General features: G+C 46.7%; 1 protein-coding gene and 1 pseudogene across 1 annotated transcript; both read left to right on the top strand.

The window, feature by feature from the left end:
* Positions 1-8,880: 8,880 nt before the first annotated feature.
* LOC125111645 (olfactory receptor 56A4-like) lies at positions 8,881-9,984 on the top strand (annotated as a pseudogene).
* Positions 9,985-17,323: 7,339 nt separating this feature from the next.
* On the top strand, positions 17,324-18,276 carry LOC125111613 (olfactory receptor 56A4-like). Its single transcript, XM_047753617.1, has one exon. The coding sequence runs from the start codon at positions 17,324-17,326 to the stop codon at positions 18,263-18,265; it is 942 nt and encodes a 313-aa protein (XP_047609573.1). The 3' UTR covers positions 18,266-18,276.
* Positions 18,277-21,409: the final 3,133 nt, after the last annotated feature.

The raw sequence follows: 21,409 nt of genomic DNA on the forward strand, positions 1-21,409 counted from the left end.
TGAAATTCAGATCTTCATCCCTGAACTAGGCTTCTCCAGATCAGTGAAGTGGCCAACACAGCTACGAGAGGCTTGACTCAAACTGGGTGCACACGGGGTCGAGCCTATTGGCGCGTGGGAGGGATCTGTCAGGAGGTGGGGACAACATACCAGTTCTCGTTCCTCACAGTAACTGGCACAATTTTGGACCCTCCAGGGCTCCGTAAACATGCCCTCACTCCTGATGCTGAAGCTGCTGCGTGAAGTGTGGACAGGGTCTGCAGTGCATCTTGTTTCACAGTAGAGCACTAAACAGACCAGCCCAGTACGTGGGGTTGGCTCTCTGCTCTGGTTCTAAGGAGAGAGGTTAAGAGGACCTCAGGTTCTCACAAAGCTGTCAAGCCCAGGGCCAATGGTTCAAGGGCCTGGACACAGTGGTCCTAAGACAGGCTTTGGGGTGAATCTGCATAGAGCCAAAGGGCGTGGAGGAGCAGGATGACTCAAAGAGCTTGATCTTGAAGGGCAGACACGCCTGTTGTGATTCTATCATAGCATTAAAAAAAATGTACTCGGCAGAAATCTTTAAACTCTGTCTTGAGTGGATAGACTGAAGTAGCATATACCAGAGGCATTTTAAACTGGTGGCATAGAAACGTACAAACTTCCAGTTATAAACAACATTGGAGATGCAGGGTACCACGTGACGCCTAGAGTCAACGCTCCTGTATATATGAAATTTGCTGAAAGAGTAAATCTTGAAGTTTTCATCACAAGGAAAAAACCCCTTTTTTTCTTTTTCTTTTGGTACCTACATGAGCCGCTGGATATTAACTATACTTTTGTGGTACTCATTTCACAGCACATGTAAGTCAAGCCATTGTGCTGGGCACCTTAAACTGATATGGAGCTGTATGTTGATTCTATCTCAATAAAACTGAAAGACAGAGTGAAAATAAACTGGAGGGTATGGATTTTTTTTCAGTGGAACTGAGAAGATGTGTGAAGAGTCTCTTTGCTAGTAGAGGCTGATGGTGGTTCACTGCACTGCAAGGAGTGTACCAGGAAACCGAGACGGTGGAGAGGAGACACCTGCCCGAGCCATCCCCCTCCCTCCCTGGTTTGCAGGTGCGTCACACCTGCGTGAGGAACACGCAGCCTTTTGAGAGGGAAGATCTGAAACCACTGAACTCTGCTATTCCGGAACAGAGTGGGTTTAAATCAAGACCCAGCAGCAAGAGCAGCATGTTCCCTGGAATTGAATTATCTGGAGGAAAGAGGGCGTCCATGCTGGGGACCAACACTGGAAATGAACACCTACATATCGTGGAGGGAACAAAACTAGGTTTGCCGCCGTGGGGTTGGTAGTCTCTGGCTCTCTGTGGTGCTTTGGGATAGATTCTAAGCATGTGAGCGTGAACCATGAAAGCCGACTGTGCAGCCGGGAATCCTGAACCAGATGGCTTTACTGCAGAGTAAATAAACGCTTCCATGTGGACTTGTCAACAGTGCCCCCCTGTGGCCATACATAGGAACAGCCATGGTGGGGTGCGTTTCCAGTTCTCAGTGTTGGCTTGTTTTTGAAAGCGGATTGCAAACTCTTGAAAAACTCCTGCGTTCTCCAACACGCAGGAGGAAGGGGAGTGAGTCGCTTCAAGAAGAAAACACTGTACGTCCTGCTTATTGGGAGTTGAAAAAAATAATTTAAAAAATGAAATGGCTGTAGCTATTATAATCTAGTTTTCTTTTCCCCCGGACTTTTAAGAACAGTATCAAACCATTGACATGAATCCTGTATTCATAACGTCTGATGATATTTAATCAGGTGTTACATCAGCAGTATTTGCTAAGAACTACATGTAATAATAACCTTCATTTCTTCATCTACACAACCCCAAATTAGTTATTTAGTGTTTTATGTGTGATTAGCCTAGTAGAGATTAGCGTAGGATGGTTACCAAATGGTAAACTACTTTCAGAGAGGTTATGGTTAAAATAGCCCGTGAAATATCATTATCTCCAATTTTGCAGAGCAGGCAACTGAACAAAAAATTGTTCATTCAACTATCAGGAACAAGGGTGAAGAAAGAAATTAGGATTGCTTGCTAATAAATCCATTTTCCCTATTGCATTGTCTAGGAATTTAGCTATATACTTTTTTACTTCAGCTAGATAGATTTGTAGTTTTCTGAAGTTTTTCATGCTCCAGATTATAGACAGCAAAGGCAGTGCCCATCAAAAGCCATCATATGTTGAACTAGTAAATTGCAGGTAAAGTTAGACACTACAATAAAGATACCATAAGAATTTGACACGATGTAAATTTACTTCTAATCCACATCCTGATTCCACTGCCCGGAGGCTTTGCTTCATGCCAACCTTTAAGGACCCATGCTTCTGTCACATGTAGTTCTGAGCCCTTCGGGGCTTGCGCTGGTGCTTCTGAATCTGGCTGTCACACAGCGAAGGCAGAGGATGTGCAGATCTTGGAGAAGGTTTTAGGGGCTCAATCCGAGAGCGGCTTCCATCATTTTCTCCATCATTCCATTGGCCAGACTCCTCACAAATATCCAGCTGTCTACAGGAGGAACTGGGTCTCTCAGTTTTCACAATATTCATATTCATTCTTAGTCTTAAGAGTCTTAAGAGACCCTCAGAGTTCCCCTTGTGGCTCAGCGGGATAAGAACCGGACATAGTGTCTGTGAGGATGCGGGTTCGATCCCTGGCCTCACTCAGTGAGTTAAGTATCCAGTGCAGGTTGCATATGTGGCTTGGATCTGGTGTTGCTGTGGCTGTGGTGTAGGCTGGCAACTGCAGCTCCGATTTGACCCCTAGCCTGGGAACTTCCATATGCCACAGGTATGGCTGTAAAAAAGAAAAAAAAAGGAAAAAAAGAGAGAGACTCTCACATATAACACATAATTAGCCTCTTCCCAAGTGAGGTGAAACAAACTCTCATCTAGCACAGAGTCTGAGACCTCCGGGAGGGGGTGTCATCTCCACCACATCCTGATGTGGTTCCCCCTGGACCAGCATCTTCCTTCTCCCGGCACGTATTTAATGATGCTGCAGAAACCAATTACCAGCCTTAAAGACTCCCAGGTGGAGATGCACCAGGGTGTATATTTAGCAGGAACTGTCAGGGGTAATGGCTGGATACTTTGGGGGCAGGCACTGCAATGCTTGCATCTCCAGATGGTGAGGCAATTCCCTGACTAGACACTGGTTACCTTCTCCAGGAAGGATTCTCCTGGCCACTGTTTTCTGGGGCCCCTTGTTCTGCTCTTGGGGGGCTGTGCCTTCTTCAACGTCCCGAATGACACTAAATGAAGCAGGTATTGGAGCCTGTGGCTTCTTCCGTAGATACCACACTGGAGCCTTCTTCCTGCGCATAGAATATGAGGATCAATGCTTATTTTAATCCTTAATGAAAAGCTTTTTTAAAAGCCAAGTTCATGTTTCTTTGGCAATGAACCTCAAATACCTAACAGATTTCTGATGTATTAGGTCAGTTCCTTGTGCTAGAATCACACATCCCTTATGCCCCCAACAATTAGCTTCTTTTATTGTCGTGTAAATACCTGACATCAAGCTTTTCACTGCTGAGGCGTCCTCTCTAAAGGCATTCATCTCAAATAAACACACCGCCAACTATATAACTAGGTGAAGAACCAGGATACCCAGTGCATGAAAGTCCCCTTTTTAGAAAGCTCTGGTTCACAAGAGGCATTTCTTTTTGAATAGCCCTGCTTTTCCCTTCTTTTGCTTTAATTCCCACTCTGTTTTAAATTCAGCAATGAAGAGTGAACCTGTGAAAATCTAGGGACCTCAACCTTGACCCCAATAAGTCAGAACCTCAGGTCCCTTCTCTCTCTCTCCCTCTTCTGTACCCCTGACCTTGTTGTGTGGCTCAGGTGTGCCGTTTACCTTACAGGACTTGTGCGTAACAGACCTTGTTTTTCCAGTTTCCTGATGGTTGGTTGTGGCTGAGGTGCATCTTGTAATCCTAATAATGACAAGAGTTGGCTCTGGTTGGGAAGATGTCTGTGGGGGGTCCCAGCACCCCCAGGCATTTCTAGCCAATAGTATCATTACGCACAGACTGAGACCCACATAAAACACACACCCAAAGGATTCTCTTAGGCATGATTTAACATTTTTTTCTTTCCTTTCTTCATTGTCTTCCCCCTACCCCCAGGCCCCCCCTTTTCTACATTATGGTGTCTATCAAGTCTATCAGACTTGAGTAGAACAGCTGTCTCCATCCATCCGTCCATCCATTCAACCATCCATCCATCCATCTATACATCCATACAGCTCTTCTCAGGGCTGGTTTCTGGGAGTCTTTGGTGCTCAAAGACATTCTAAAACTTTCTCTTAACTTTCGATGTCCCAAGCAGCAGGAAAAGTCTTCAAGACTTTGTATTTATGGACTTTCTCTATTATGATTAATTTCTGCTTGAAAACCAGCTAACTTCCTGCTAGGCTCATCTATTGCAGATAATAACTTGTCAAATAAAATCAATAATTGCAAACATAACTACTATTTTGAATTCTTCCAACAATTTCCCCTAGAGTTCCCATTTATTAGCCATGTCAGTTTTCCTTGTTAAATGATCATTCTTGCGTTGGATGTCAATTTTCTCACTGTCTTCAGCCTTATTCAAGATCACTTGGCAGCTGTCAAACAACTTCCTTTTGTCAGTGGTTTAACACAATACAATTTTATTTTCTGATGTATCCAGCCCAATGCACCTGGATGGGGAATGCTCCCCTCCACACAGTCACTCAGGGCCCTCGCCTCCTCCATTGCCTGGTTCCACCATTTTCTGTGGGTCCTTGTCTTCCAGTGGATTACATGCAATTGGCCAGAGGAGGAGGAAGAGACGGAGAGGAGAGGACACCAAGGACGTTGTAAAAGCCATTCCTGGAAGAGGTGCCTGCCATTCCCTTGGCCGGATTTAGTTTTATAGCCCCACTCAGTTGTAGCTATGTCTGGGGGATGGGCATTTAGTTGTGTTTAGGAGGAAAAAGCACTCTGTTTGGAAGCCTACCCTGGTCTCTGTCATTTATATTCCTTGATTGTCAAGCTGAAATCCATCTTGTGGAGTAAGAACGATGAGTCGTAGCAGGAACCTCTGGAGAGCTCTGTGGCCCCTGGTCCCTGAGACACTGTCCGCCCAAGAGCCGGATCTGCCCCTCATTTGCCTCTTCCAGATGCTTTGGTAAGTAATGCGTCATGTTTACTTTAGGCTCGTAAGAGAGAGAAGGAAAGGGCCCTTCCATGTTTCGGGTCCTCCCCGTCATCCGAGGCAGGAGGAGGAGGGGCACTGGGTGGAACCTCGGCGGAGCTGCAGCTCAGGGATAGACGTTCCGGGAAGGATGCAGGGGTTTGAATCCTCCCCAGACCCAGCCTCTAGCCCCGGGCCCTCTAAATGGATTCTGAGCCCTGCCTTGCCATTCTGCTACAGCGACAGCGGGAGGCCAGGGTTTGATTCAAACGAGCGAGCGAGCGATGATTGTCTGCTGAGCCTTTGAGTGTGTGCAGTTTGCTATTTGTCAGGAGATGCTGTTGGTGGGACATAACTGGGAAGGGGCTCCTTATTTAAACACACACACACACACACACACACACGCGCATGGGCATGTTCATGTATGTATTTTTTTTTTTTTTTTTGGCCATGGCATGCAGCTTCTTTATGTGGGATCTCAGTTCCCCAGAGCAGGGATTGAACCTGGGCCTCATTCGAGTCCTATCCACTAGATCACCCGGGCAGATCATGCAAACCATCCATATTTTAGTTTTATTTTCTCACAGATATGGACAAGAGCAATTTTTTAACTGTGTGATTTTCTAAATCCAATCATATACATAAAAACATTAACTGTGGTCACTCAGTAGATTTGTCCTTTTTCCTTGTTTATCTCCAGTCTTCCTCTCCCCCCCTTCCCTTTTTTCTTTCTTCCTTCCTTCCTCTTTTTCTCTGCTCCTTTTTTTCCTGCCCCGATGTCTCCTTCTCCAGCAGTTCTAGGTAGGAAAGTGTGAGCCCTAGAATCACACCCAGGAGCTCCCTGGTGGCTCAGTGGGTTAAGGATCTGGCATTGTTGCTGCTGTGGCTCCAGTTTGATCCCGGGCCTGGGAATTTCAGCATGCTCCAGATGCTGCCCCCTGCTCTCCTCCCTCTGTGATCTCTGTGCACTGAGCCCCAAAGACCTGCATTTAGCCTCTGTGTCCCTCTCCTGAGACGCTTCATGAGAGCGTCTCAGGAGAGGCTATTTTGTAGGTCCCATTTGCATCCGTTCAGTGTGGGCCACCCTGGGGACCGTCACGCTTGTTTTCCCAGGAAAGCCACGCTAACTATTGCTCTGTGTAAGGCGAGTATTGTTAATAGCAGCATTTTCCACAACCATACTTAGGTAATGGTTTAGACGAAGAACAGCCCTGCAGGTAAAGTCCTGGACAGGAAACCGCTGTGTAAACAGGGCCCCTCCCAGGTATTTGCTTGGGTCCAGATCAGTGATCGGCCCATCGCAGAAGATGGGCTCCCGGGGAAAGTGACTCCTACCCCTGCCGTTGTCCATGGTCCTTGCTCCTTGGAGGTCCCTGCTCCATGGATCCCTGGGGACAATCTCCTGCCACCTCCTCCGCAGTTACAGCGCTGCGAGGAGTTTATTCAGTTCCTTCCCCAAAAGCTCATCCCTAACAATCCTCCTGAGAAGATTCGCATCATTCAGTTTCCTCACCCCTCTTCACCTTTTTTTTTTTTTTCTTTTTAGGTCAGCACCCGCAGCATATGGAAGCTCCCAGGCTAGGGGTTGAATCAGAGCTGTAGCTGCCGGCCTACGCCACAGTCACAGCAACGCAGGATCCAAGCTGCAACTACGACCTATGCCAGAGCTCACTGCAATGCTGGATCCTTAACCCAGTGAGTGAGGCCAGGGATCAAACCCACGTCCTCTTTAACACCAGTCAGACTCATAACCTGCTGAGCCACAACAGGAACTCCCCCTTACCCTCCTTCTTGGCAGGGGAGTTCTTTCTTTAGACCCCAAGAGCCTTTGATCTCTCCTGCAAATTAAGCCTTTTATAATGTACTCTCTGGAGAACTAGACCTTAGGGCTTCAGGTCCAGATGTCTAACCAGAACACCCACCCCTGTGAGCAGTGGGGATGGAAGGGGCCTCGTGGAATCAGAGTCCATAAAAGCAGCCTCCACAGCCTCTGGCGGGGCCAGTTCGGGTGCTCTTGTCAAGAGCCAGAAAGAGCAGCTGCACAAACTTCTGAAGCTGGTAAATCTCGAGCTGGGGCCAGGAACTTTGTGAGGAAGGAGACAGCGAGGGGAGGAGGCGAGTCCAGGCGGCTGGAACGAAAAGGAGCTGAGCCTCTTTCAACAGGGCCTGGTGTGGAGGCCGACCCAGCCGAGATGCTGAGCTCCTGGTACAAGGGTGAGTGGCAGCTGTGATTCACTCAGCGCTGGGGCTGAGTCATTCTGTGCCACGCAAGGTTTGTGGGCACTAAACTTCTGTAGGCTCAAAGACCCTCATTCATAGAGTATCATTTATCTGGTTCATAAGCAAGAAATCTAGGTATCACAGTGTTTAAATAACTGTCAGGATCATAGAGGGAGTATAAAAGCCAGACTTGGAATTCACGGCCATCTGAGGCCAACTTTTCAATCATAGCTCATTACTTCATTCACTTATATTTTTGTCTCTTTCCCACCATTTTCAGATCATTTTTACCAGAGCCACAACCATACTGTATTATAAGTGTTTGTAAGTCAAGTTTCCTGAATTAATTAATCTCCCAGAAGATGACTTTTTATTTAATCCATGTTACACATTTGTACGCCTAGCAAGACCTGAGCAGATGCAAACTATTCTCTTTCCCTTTCAAGTAGTTTGAGTCTCTTTGAGGATCTAGAACGTGAGGTTATTGGAAAGGAGAAGCCTTTTCAGAAAAGGAGGGCATGTTTTCTATCCTTATTTCTCTGATTCGCACTAGGAATAGTTTTTCTAATCCCAAATGTTAGTACAGAATAGACATGATACCCCAGATATGACTCCTGAATCATTGATTTCTTAAAGCCATCCAATGAGTAGAAATGTGCGTGCGCGTGTGCGTGTGCGTGTGCGTGTGCGTGTGTGTGTGGTATAATCTGTATTTGGAAAGTCTAGGACATTCACAGTGAAAGTCTTCATACTTTTGGTGAACCTCCTGGTATACCCACAGTATCGACGGCCTCTGTCACCAGAAGAGGAAATTCTCAATTCTTTCTAAGGACTCGAACCAAAGAAAGCCCCTTGAAGCATCACCAGGAGAAACAAGAGCAAATAATCCAGGAAGGCAATGAGAAACCTTGTGCCTTTAAAGTGGAATCCTCTTTGGGGCTGGAAGAAAGTGTTGTCCTTGGGGGTCAGGGGCTGCTCCCCCTCTAATCTCATGTTTCCTCAGTAGTGGAAATAGAGGCTCGTGAAGTCAGTCGCTATCCAGTGGCACAGAGCAGAGGGCTGGGCTTTTCTAGAGTCAGCCGAGCACGGGTCTCTACACAGCTGTCCCTTCTAAACTCTGAGGGACGGGGGTGCTTGGTGACGTCACTGTGCTTGCTGAGGCTGCATCGTGTGCAGGGGTGGGAGCAGGGACTCTAGAGTCAGAGTCCCTGGCTCTCCGTCTTGGCTTCACTATGCTCTGGCTGTCTAATTTTGACCACTATTAAATTTGGGATCTCTAATTTTGATCAAACTATTCTGCTCCCTTTATCTCTACCCTTTCATGATCTGTGAAAATAGGGTAACAATGGTAAAAATTGTTAACTCTTTTTAAAAGGATGACATGAGATAATGAATATACACAGTCAACATAATGCTTAGTACACAGAGTGGTGGTGGTGGTTGTGGTCCCCGATGATTAATGATATTGGTGATTTGAAAATTTCGTTGGGACAAGTCAAGGGTCACAGTGGAAACTCGAGTTCTATTGTGTTTATAATGCACACTCCCCATGGTGATGTATTCTGTCCTGCATTTTAAGGACTCTGAATTTCCAGCGTGATCAGGGTACATTACATGGCATCCGCCAGCAACTACTCCTCTGCTCCGGTCTCCGAATTCCTCCTCACCTGCTTCCCCAACTACCAGAGCTGGCAGCACTGGCTGTCCCTGCCCCTCAGCCTCCTCTTCCTCCTGGCCATGGGGGCCAACGCCACCCTCCTGGTCACCATCCGGCTGGAGGCCTCTCTGCACCAGCCCATGTACTACCTGCTCAGCCTCCTCTCCCTGCTGGACATGGTGCTCTGTCTCACCGTCATCCCCAAGGTTCTGGCCATCTTCTGGTTTGACCTCAGGGCCGTCAGCTTCTCTGCCTGCTTCCTCCAGATGTTCATCATGAATTGTTTTCTTGCCATGGAGTCCTGCACCTTCATGGTCATGGCCTACGACCGCTATGTGGCCATCTGCCACCCTCTGAGGTACCCATCCATCATCACTGACCAGTTTGTCGCCAGAGCCGCCATCTTTGTTGTGGCTCGGAATGGCCTATTTTTTCTTCCTGTTCCCGTCCTTTCTTCGCGACTCAGATACTGTGCTGGGAACCTCATCAAGAACTGCATCTGCACTAACCTCTCCGTGTCCAAGCTCTCCTGTGAGGACATCACCTTCAATCGGCTCTACCAGTTCGCGGCCAGCTGGACCCTTCTGGGCTCCGACCTCGTCCTCATGGTCCTCTCTTACTCCTTCATCCTGAAAGCCGTGCTGAGGCTCAGGGCTGAGGGAGCAGCCGCCAAGGCCCTGAGCACCTGCGGCTCCCACTTCATCCTCATCCTCTTCTTCAGCACCGTCCTGCTGGTCCTGGTCATCACCAACCTGGCCAGGAAGAGGATTCCCCCGGACGTGCCCATCCTGCTCAACATCCTGCACCACCTCATCCCCCCAGCACTGAACCCCATTGTTTATGGGGTGAGGACCAAGGAGATCAAGCAGGGAATCCAGAAGCTGCTGAGCAGGTTCTGAGAGGTACCTCAGAGCACATCCACCTCTGGGGTTGTCAATGCAGGTCAGGACTTACTTGTATGTTGGAAAAGACATTTCCCTTTTTAATCCTGGAATGAATTCGGATTCTCCTCGTCTTACTATTCTTAATGAAAACCTTCTTCCGTGCATCTTTGCTTCCCGTGGTTCCAGAGGAAAACCTCCCTCTCCTGGAGTCTGTGGTTATTTGGGAATCTTTTCCCTACCAAATCCTTGACTGAGGGTCTCCCAACCCTTAGCCCAATGGAGCTGGATTCGAGTGGGAGCGTTTGACCCCTGAGAAACAGAATATATGCATAACCTTCCAGAAACCTTCTTGTCCCCCGATTTACTAGGACCCCATTTCCTCACCTGTCTCCCGACTCAGCCTGGCAGAGCCCCACGTGGCTTTTTCACTGGAGAAGGTGAATTGGGTGGAGTGTAGACGTTTTCTCCAGAACCCTGGTCTTGGGGTTGAGAGCTACACCCTAAACACCCCCGACTCTCCTCTCTGGCGCCTGTGTAGACATGCCATTTCCTGGCTCTCGGATCCTCCCAGATGCTTGTGACGACTTTCCGTCTCTGCACCTTCTCCTAACTTCTTGTTATCATTTTAAAGGATGAATAAACTAAAGCATGAGCATTTTTTTCCCAGTACTTTCTTTCAGTGCACACACCAAATTATCTCGACAGTCAGTGCGTGGTGGTTGTTTTCATTCTCCTAAGCCCACTGCTTCCTGCTGCCCTCTGAACAGGAGGCAGATCCCTCTCTCCCAGGCATGCCGTTTTCGTCCGGCTCTGTCCCTGTGGTCATTTTGACGTCTAGTTTATTCTCTTGAGAAAAGTGTGTGTTTGCGAGTGTTCAAACTACTGGATGCCCCAAGAAATGGTCAACTGCATGTTTTCTATTCATATCTGTTTCAGTCTGGGTGTGTCATGAGGCCCCCTTCCGAGACCAGCTCAGCAGGATGGGGATGAAGATTGGGTGCTATGGAACTTAAGGAAAAAAGTTAACATGAAACAAGAGGCAGAGACATTTATTTTAAGTAAAGGTGGGAACCAGGGGACTCAAGGTCTCAGGGACCAAGAGCCCTGCCTCAAGAGACCACACTGCTTTTATTGTGCTCTGGAGGATGACCTCAAAGGAAAAGGGGGTTGTAGGTGCAGGGTATAGGTTTTTTTTTTTTTTTTTAAATTTTAAAAGTCACTTAGCTGGTAAATGGTTAAACTTTTTACTCTAAACTTTAGGCATTTAAGAATCATTAGCATTTGAGTTAGCTATCTATGCATAGCATTTCAGAGAATCCTCACTGTGCTTCTGCAAAAGATATGCTTAGTTGTGGCAACCCTGGGTGCCTAGGTTTGCAACTTGGTTCTCTTTTCTAATGCATATTCTGTTAATGACCTCTCATAAACCACTTGGTCACGAGGTTCCTCTTTCTCTTATTCTTTAGAGGACATATCATGCTTGTGCAAATGGCGTGCCAATCTGTACAGGTCAGGCGTGCCTAGACCATTGTATTATGTCCTCATTCAGCTGACCCCGCGAATAACCCATGCCCTTAGGTCTTTGTTCTTAAACTTAAGTCATTTACCATCACTGTGACTGTTTCTCAGGCAGGAAGACGGGACAAAGTAAGGAAGGACAAGATGGAGTTTTCAGCAAAGAGGCTAAGAAAATACGATAAAAACATGTCTCGCAACAGCCCCCTACAAGCGTATCTTCTGGGACCCCAAAGGATGGCCACTGGTGATGAGTGGCCTTGGTACCACCCCAACACTCACACCCTTTGAAGCTCTCTGGGTTCTACAATCACTTGGAGCAAGGCAGGTTCGGACACACCAGCCATGAAGCAGCAGTCTGCCCTCACCCCACCCAGGCGGCAGTCTTAGTATCGCATCTTACTGACTTATGTGCAGGGGCTTGGCTGCTTTGCAACCTCGGCCCCGGCCAGCACAAAGGAATATCACTCTCTATTTTACCTGTAACATAACCAGAGACATAAATAGAGCCCATGACGCTAGGTATCTATCATTCCTCTCCGATCCCATGGAGTCCTAATTTTAGCCCAGTTTTCCTTCTGGGCTCCGGCAGCTTCTCTCGGAACCAGCCTTGACGTGGCCCTTCAGCTGGGAAAAGCTGCTGTGTTCTCAGTCTCTGCTTCTGAAAAGTTCTCCGGGGAAGAGAGGGCCGGTTTCATTCACTGGTGCCACCGCCTTGGTCGGCCGCTGTCTTGCCTGCCAGGGTTCGCTTTCTTTGACTGGTTACCCTTCCCAGTTTAGACTCTTCCTGAGAGTTCTCTGTCTTTGTTTCTGGCGCCACGACCAGACGTAGAACAGGCAGCAGTGGGAGCTCCCTGGGCTCACCCCTTCTGTTCAGAAAGAGATGCCAGAGGTGGAAGGATAACGTACAGCAGGATTATCTCTGCCTTTGGGTATTACCTATGGTCAGGACTAGCTTGTCCAGATGGGGCAAGAAACTTGCTCTCCAACCCAAGTTTCCCTTCAGAAGACACGGAGATGTCCCAAGCACGAGAGAGAGAGTCTCTGCCGAGCTCCGCCCCGCCCTCTGAACCGCACCTGCAGCCCCAGTCCTGGGACCCAGACCTTGGAGGTGGGAGAGACAGGGCACCGTGCCTCAGCATCCTCTCCAGCCCCCTCACACCTATGTCTCATCCCCAGAAGCTTTCTAAGGCATTTCCCCTTTACTTCTGCCTGTATTCAGATGAAACCTATTCGTATCCATGAGTGATGCTCTTATCATGTCCTATCATTAATATTAAACATTTCACTTGTTCATTCCTATTTCTAATCAAGCCACTGCATTGTGGGTAATAAGGAAAATGAGGTCTCTACAGCACGTTACACTTCTTGGCCTTTTCGGATGCATTCAGCATAAGGAAAGCACCGCTTTTAAGGATAATACTAAATTGTTATTGAAACGTAATTTGAAGTGTACACTTCATGGCCGAAATAAATTTCTCTCTGTCTTAAGTCTAGAAATATTTATTTTTCAAACTTATATACCCTGCTCGCGTAGATGCCTCTGTCCCCCCCTCCCCGCACCCCATCCCTTCCCCGCCGGGTTTTCCTGGTTGAACGCTCTGAATTCATCACAAATCCCATATTGGATTCCATTCTCTGTGTTTCCTCTGCTCCGCTCTTTCCCCTTCTTTCCTCCCGCGCCTCCCTCACTGCTTCTCTTTCCTCCCCATCCCTCCTCCTGCCTCAGAGGAATGGGCCTGTGCCCAGGGTTCAGGTGTCTAAACGGCTCTTAGCCCCTGTGGGCTGGGGGCCGGGGAGGGACAGCGGGAAGTTCAGGGCCATAAAAATAGCCTCTGAGGGGCTGGGCCAGATGGTGCAGGAAACAGAAGGAACAGCCATCCTGGGCCGTCTCCTCAAGCGGGTAGGTCTGGGTTAGAGCCAGAACAATTAGGAAGAGGGGCGGGATGGGGCATCGAGGCTTCCGGGTATTCAATACAAGCAGAGAGAAGAAATTCTCTGGGCAGGACTAAAGCGGGTCCGGTTCTGCATGTTCAGAGTCTACACAGGGTTCCCCCAAAGCTGGAGCATTGCTCGTTTCCCCTGGGAGCCAGGTTTTCCTGTGTCGACCGTATGCTATCCACCTAGAAAAGCCGAGAGGTTCCCAGTGAGTGCTCTTGAATGAATGCCACGCCTTCATTATTGCCCGTGGCAACTGCAGGCCAGGGGGTTTATATTTTCACCTGCAGTTCAGCCCCTGCTGGAGAAGCGCCGGGGAGATAGGGTGCCTGGAATCCCAGCTGCCTCGACCACCCCTCCCTGCCGTCCTGTTTCCTCCTTGTCCTTACTTCTCCAGCTGAGACGGAAGAGCATATTTCTTTTGCTCAGGCCGTCATGCTCTCCCGAAGATCTGAGACTGTGTGTAGAGTCAACACTTTATTTTCCCTTCACCGATCCAGGGGGAAGGATGCAATAACCAGCTTCCCTAACTGCAAACACAGCGGATGAGTTTGTAGAAATCGATTTATTTACTCCAGATAAGCGGACTCTGGCCACAGGTGCGTTCGTCTTGTCTAACAGAAGAAATCATTTTTATCTGGATTGATGTCTGAAGCTTCGGTTGCTTTCTAATTCCAATCCTACCTTTTAAACCTTAGCTCTGCGGCCACCCCTTGTTGACAAAACCCAGCTCCAGCTTCCAAATGTATCTTATGTGAAGGAATGGCGTTCCTATGACTGCAGTTGGTGATAACTGGACATTTGGGCATGTTTTACTGAATAGTGACATTGATTTAAAAACCAATTAAGCAGCTACACTGGTGTAGGGAGGTGGAGGTGGAGGTGTAATCTAATCTGAGTCAAGGAAGCTGGGATTGCTCGACAGTCTCTGCTAGTGGTGTCTGTTTTCCAAGTTAGGAGTTCTGGGTGGGTTGATTATCTCTGTCCTAAAGGGGGTGTTTGCATCCTGAAGCTTGAAAGATCACTTAACTAAGAAATCGCCAAAGGAAGCTCGATGGGCAGTATTGAAAAAGAAAGTTAAAACTGCAATCATGAGCTGACCCAGAAGTAGAGCCAAAGTAAAGGACTTGCCATATATAATCCACTGCCGATGTCCAGCCCCAGCAGCCAGGGAGTGCCGAAGGAGAGGATGGGCTACAAACGGCGCGGAAAGAATTGGAGCCAACTCCTCAGCTGCGTGCTGCAGATGACCCAATTTATTAAATGAAAAGCATCAGTTTTTATACCCTATCACAATCAGGTTTCGTGTAAGATTTGACATTAACATTTGATTTAAAGCCCTTTTGGTTCCCTCCACCTGAGATACAAAAAAAAGGTTAGTTAAAACATGTTCCTTTCAACTTTAGATTTTCCTTCGAGATTACAAACTTAAAGTTTCACACCGTATTTTTCTTAAAAGGTCAACAACAGTAGCTATTCTATTCTATATTAAGAACAAAGCTTTAATAAGTAATAAACTATGATACCTAACATTCTTTAACTAAAGTTGTATGTAGTTAACAAAACGCATGAAAGCCTTGGGCTCAAGACATTCTTAAAACTACGATTTATTTGGCACCAGCAAGCTAAGCATTTAACCTATTGTGCTGATTTACGTAAATTCCAAACCACCAATTTCAATAGAAAGGAGTATTATGCCCAAAAATTAACAAATGCCTCCATAAAGGATAAAAGTTACAGGTGACACTGTTATTTGATAAAAAATATATCTATTATAGAAAATAGCAATTTATAGGCCAAACAACATTTTTTCAAGCCCCAAACTTCTTATTAAGTAAAGGGACTGAAATCACGTTTCCCCTGTATACTCTCACAAAATAGGTGCCATAAATTGTTACTCCAAAACAAAGGCTTTTTCCATTACATTGTTCAAATAACTTCACTCTGTTTTGGTTCAAGTGTTTTACGTACCCAGGGTAAAGCTTTAGGAGTAAGAAAGCTGTGAATAGGAGATAGAAAAAGAAGGATAAACACAGAAAAATAGATTAACATATTTTTTAGGGGATATCATTTTTATTTTCCTGGAGCCGATGTCTTTCAAGGGATTGCTCTGCAATCCTTCTTCTTTCTTCAGCTTGTCTGTAGCTCTGCTAACCAGACAAGCCTCATGCAGGTGCCGACTGTGGCTTTGCTTTCTTTACTGGAGCAGCCTTATGGCTCCCGACAATCCACGAATGCCATGTGGCCCACCCTGAGAGCAAACGCATACCCGATGCAACATAAAAAGAGAAATGTTTAGTTTTCCCCAAACTCTAGACTAGTGGTGTCCAATCCCATAGCCAGTGACCACATGGGGCCATGGGGCCCTGGAAACGTGGCCGTAGTCAGAATTGAGATGTGCTGTGAGTGTAAACTGTACAAAAACAAAACCCAAAAAAGGATGCAAAATAGCTCTTTCAACAGTTTTTAATGTTTATTACGTCTTAAAGCAGTAATATTTTGAGACATTGAAAATCTCATCTATTATTAAATAAAATCACATCTATTATTAAAATTAACTTCACACATTCCCTTTTACTTTTTAAGGTAGCTCCTACAAATTTAAAATTAGGTGTGTGGCTCACATTATATTTCTGTTGGAAGTTCTGGTATAGATTATCTGGAAAGTGACAATAATGAGGCAAAGTAGGAAATTTGCTTCTTCCAACATGGAAAGTTGCCTTCAAATATTCGTGCTTAAACTTCTCGGCTTTGAGGACAGGATGCCATCTTCTCAGGAGAGAAAAGGGAGCTGACTCTAGAAGCCTCAGAACTCACGGGAACCGCTGCATTGTTGAGAAAAACAGGCGGAGGCTGGGCTTCTTCAGAGCATCGACGGCAAATAGTGTCCCTGTGGCACAGCAGCCAGCGTTCTGCGGTGAAAGCTTGAGCACGGCGGCTGCGGGCAAGGCCATCTCCTAAGTGTCTTAAATTTGTTCCTGACTGGTTCTGGTGCCCGGGACCAGGCACCTGCGGGAATCTGGTTACTCTGGGTTTGTGACTGATGGGGAGTCCGTGTGCAGTCAGATAAAGACAGCTGGCCTTGCCATCACTCTCCTACGATAGGACAGTTAGACCCGACGTACTGACTCCTGCTATTTCTTGGCCTTCTCTCAACGGCTTGCCCAAGACATTAGGAGACTTTTTCATATGTGCTTACTGCAGAGATTTCCTTTTGCAGACTGCGCTGAGGAGCGCTTTCCTGGACAAATGACAGTCATACCTCTCGAGTCTCCCGGAGTTTTCTGGTGATGCTCATAGGCTGGATTTCTTCCTTGCCCGTGTCACCCTCTTTCGGTGGAAGGGCAGGCACAGGCGTGTGTGAACGGCCCTGTGGCTGATCTCCTCTGGCAGCAGGGCCTGCATGTTGAGGAGACAGAGGCAGGCAAGGTAGGGGCTGAGCGCTTTAGCTGCAGGTTCGGGTCTCCTACGTCACGGTGTCCCCCCTGTGACGTTAACAAAATGACATGACTTACCTTGGATTTTGTCTCCTCATCTGTAAGGTTGGAATAGCCACGTGTTTCCCTGTAAGGAGGAAAGTTATGCAATTTATCAAGGAGGTGGGAGACCATGAGAGGGGCAAAAAATGGGCATTGTCCAGACTAAAGAGGAAACACGATCCTCCTACTACCACACTGCTTGCAGGATTTTTCACAGAGGGCATGGGTTCACATTATTAAAGTACTTAGGACAGAATGTATGGGTTCATACTTATAAAATACTCTCTTTGCTGTTATTATTTTCCAGTGACTCTTTGGAAAATGAGCTGCTTCCCCATCGGTATTCAAATTGTTTGAATGGATTTATTTTTGTCTTACCCTTCAAGCTTTTCTGAAGTGTCAGTTGGGACCGGAATTTTTGCATGGCATCCGCCAGCAACTACTCCTCTGCTCCGGTCTCCGAATTCCTCCTCACCTGCTTCCCCAACTACCAGAGCTGGCAGTACTGGCTGTCCCTGCCCCTCAGCCTCCTCTTCCTCCTGGCCATGGGGGCCAACGCCACCCTCCTGGTCACCATCCGGCTGGAGGCCTCTCTGCACCAGCCCATGTACTACCTGCTCAGCCTCCTCTCCCTGCTGGACATGGTGCTCTGTCTCACCGTCATCCCCAAGGTCCTGGCCATCTTCTGGTTTGACCTCAGGGCCGTCAGCTTCTCTGCCTGCTTCCTCCAGATGTTCATCATGAACAGCTTCCTGACTATGGAGTCCTGCACCTTCATGGTCATGGCCTACGACCGCTATGTGGCCGTCTGCCACCCTCTGAGGTACCCCTCCATCATCACTGACCAGTTTGTCGCCAAGGCAGCCATCTTTGTTGTGGCCCGGAATGGCCTTCTTACGATGCCAATCCCCATACTTTCTTCGCGACTCAGATACTGTGCTGGGAACCTCATCAAGAACTGCATCTGCACTAACCTCTCCGTGTCCAAGCTCTCCTGTGAGGACATCACCTTCAATCGGCTCTACCAGTTCGCGGCCGGCTGGACCCTTCTGGGCTCCGACCTCGTCCTCATGGTCCTCTCTTACTCCTTCATCCTGAAAGCCGTGCTGAGGCTCAGGGCTGAGGGAGCCGCCGCCAAGGCCCTGAGCACCTGCGGCTCCCACTTCATCCTCATCCTCTTCTTCAGCACCGTCCTGTTGGTCCTGGTCATCACCAACCTGGCCAGGAAGAGGATTCCCCCGGACGTGCCCATCCTGCTCAACATCCTGCACCACCTCATCCCCCCAGCGCTGAACCCCATTGTTTATGGGGTGAGGACCAAGGAGATCAAGCAGGGAATCCAGAAGCTGCTGAGCAGGTTGTAAGCAGTAAAATGGGTGAGAACTTACCTTGGGAACAAAAATTGGTAATGGGGAATTTTTTGCATGATGCATAGGAAATTTCAATAGTTACTCTAGGAATAGGTTTGGATTTTGCTTTCCCCAAGTTTCTGTGGATCATGAGAATCTCCGTAACATGGCTCCTGTTCTCTATTGCACTTACTGCTACAGTAGTTTTTTGCATTTTGGAGTTACCTTGATGTTTCTCTTGGCCTCATCTGGGTAAGAGGGACTTATCAAGCCGTAATGACAGAAACGTAATTAAAGTTATATTGTGTTTCAAATAAAGAATAAGTGTTTCTATGGTCTGTTTATGTTTTATTTGTTTTTTATATTTCACTTGTGAGATCACGCAGCATCTGTCTTTGTCTGACTTATTTAATTTGGCATGATATCCTCTATGTCTATGCTTGCCAAAAATGCAAATTTTTATTCTTTTTAAAAAAATGCCAGAGTAATAGTTCATGATTTATACATACCACATTTTCTGTATCTATTCATGTATGGATGGACACTTAGGGTGCTTCTCTATCTTGGCTATTGTAAGAAGTGTTGCTGTGTACATGGGGTACATATATCTTTTCACGATAGTGTTTTCATTTCCTTTGGATGAATATGCAGAAGTGGAATTGCTGGATCGTACGATAGTTCTATTTTTTTGCTTTCTGAGCCTCTTCCACCAATTTACGTTCTCACTAAGAGGACAGAGGGTTCCCCTTCCTCCACATCCTCACCAACACTTGTTTCTTGTCTTTTTGATAATAGCCAGAGGGTTTGAGCAGGGTGTGTGTGGAGGGGTAGAGACAGATGAAATAGGCGAAGAAGATTAAGAGGTAAGAAGTTCCAGCTATAACACAAGCCATGGGGATATAATGTACTACGTAGGAAATACAGCCAATAATGTTGTAATAACTCTGCAGGGTGACAGATGGTAACTAGACTTAGTGTGGCGGTCATTTGTAATATGTAAAAATAGCAAATCATTATGTTGTAATATGGTATTGTATGTCAGCTCTAATAAAAAGAGAATAAACGTTATTCTAATCATTTTCAGTGGCTCTCCATTTCTTTAGTTGCTTAATACTTTGCTATGCATTAGAGATTTTGGTTCCAGCTGGCACAGGTCGAACTGGTTTGTGCCATAAAAGAATCTCTTGTGGTAATTCAGAGGTTGGCTCCAGAACTTTGATTCTTATAGTTGAGTGAATAGGGCTGGCTCCTTTAGCCCTGCCAGATCTTGTTAATTTTCTAATGTCACTTTTCTGGATTATGAACATCCTGCAGCGCTTTCTTTCTTTTTAATGAAATAAAAAAAGTTTAGTGATGACTCCTTTGTGCATGTGTGCACACTTTGTAAATGAAAATGTTCGTCCTTTTTTTCAGATGTGTTTTGCCAACTTCTGACTTCATTCCGTCCTCCCTGACTTTTCTCTCAGATTTCGGGCGCCCTCTAAACCCCTCATTCTCTGTTGCTTATCTTAGATAAATCTGAATTGACTTTCTCATTCTGCTTTCAGCCCTGCTGGGTCAGTTCTCGTATCCTGGGCCAGCACCAGCCTATCTTCCCATAGGATCCAGGCATCTGAATTTATGTGTTGGTCCAACAAAGATAAGCTCATTTTACACTTTCCAATTCCCTTCCTGACCGTGCCCTAAAAATGGTGGGGGCCCAGGTATTGGCCAATGTTTCCCAGGATTAAGTTACATCCGTGACTAGATCCCTTTTTGGATATATTTCAAACATGCTCTTGTATGAGTCAGTAGAGAACAGTCTGTAACATAGCTGGTCTATGATGAAGCTGGCCATTCTTAAGAACTTACAAGATCATTTATTGTTTCCATGGTATTGTCTTCCATCAAAGCTTTCATCTGCTCTCTTCCGTTTCACAATGCCAAAGACTGATTCTAGCCCAAGTACAAAGCTGCTCGGACATTCTCAGCCATATTCTTTCTAGTTGCCCCTGTGGGTCCGTAAACTCATTATTTTCAGATCACGCCTTCTGTACTTTTCCTTAACGTCTATGCTCAAACATCTTCTTCCACATGGAACACCCAACACTAGTGTCTTCATTTGCCATTGCCCACGTCTCAATTTAAACCTGTCCCCCTGCACAACCCCTTCCTGTTTTTACCCGGCGGAATTCTTCCGACTTATCTTGGGCCACGTGTGTGTCTCGCTCTGACACTAGATGATAAATTCCTCTGAATCTGGCAAAACCTGTTCTTCTAAACTTTACATATTTTAGAGCTGCTAATACAAGTCTTTGCTTATTGTGCTTCTTCCTGTTGAAGGAAAGTGAATAATTCATACCCGCCTCCCTGTTTTTTCTTTCCTCTGAAATCTTCCCAGGGAACGAATCAAGCTGTGAATACAATGAATGCTCTGAAACACTTTACAGAAAGCCTTATGTAACTCACAGTTCAAAGCACTTTTATGTACTATAGAAGCTAAGGCTGCTTCTTATCTTGGAATGAGATGAGAAGGACTCTTACTTAGGTCCAGGTTCACCACTTTGGCCACTGGTTAGATGTGTAACTTTTTTTTTTGTCTTTTGTCTTTTGAGGACCACACCTATGGCATATGGAGGTTCCCAGGCTAGGGGTCTAATTGGAGCTGTTTGCTGCCTGCCTACACCACAGCCACAGCAACGTGGGATCCGGGCTGCGTCTGCGACTTACACCACAGCTCACAGCAACGCCAGATCCTTAACCTACTGAGCCAGGGCAGGGATCAAACCCGCAACCTCATGGTTCTCAGTCGGATTTGTTTCCACTGCGCCACAATGGGCACTCCTAGATGTTAACTCTTCACTCTCCAATCTGAGCTCTAGTTTCCTAATTTAAGAAGAGGGAAAATTGCCCTCTGATTGTGTGAATTATCAGGTTGTTGGATGACTTCGTTTATGGGAAGTTTTTCCTTCTTTCTTTTTTTTTCCTGCTTTTTTAGGGCTGCACCCATGGCATATGGAAGTTCCCAGGCTAGGGGTTGAATCAGAGCTGCAGCCGCTGGCCTAAACCATAGCCAAGGTGACACAGTGTCCGAGCCTCATCTGTCACCTACACCATAGCTCACAGCAATGCCAGATCCTTAACCCACTGAGTGAGGCCTGGGATTGGACCCACATCCTT

Source organism: Phacochoerus africanus, chromosome 11 (genome assembly GCF_016906955.1).
Source record: "Phacochoerus africanus isolate WHEZ1 chromosome 11, ROS_Pafr_v1, whole genome shotgun sequence".
Classification (NCBI taxonomy): Eukaryota; Metazoa; Chordata; class Mammalia; order Artiodactyla; family Suidae; genus Phacochoerus; species Phacochoerus africanus.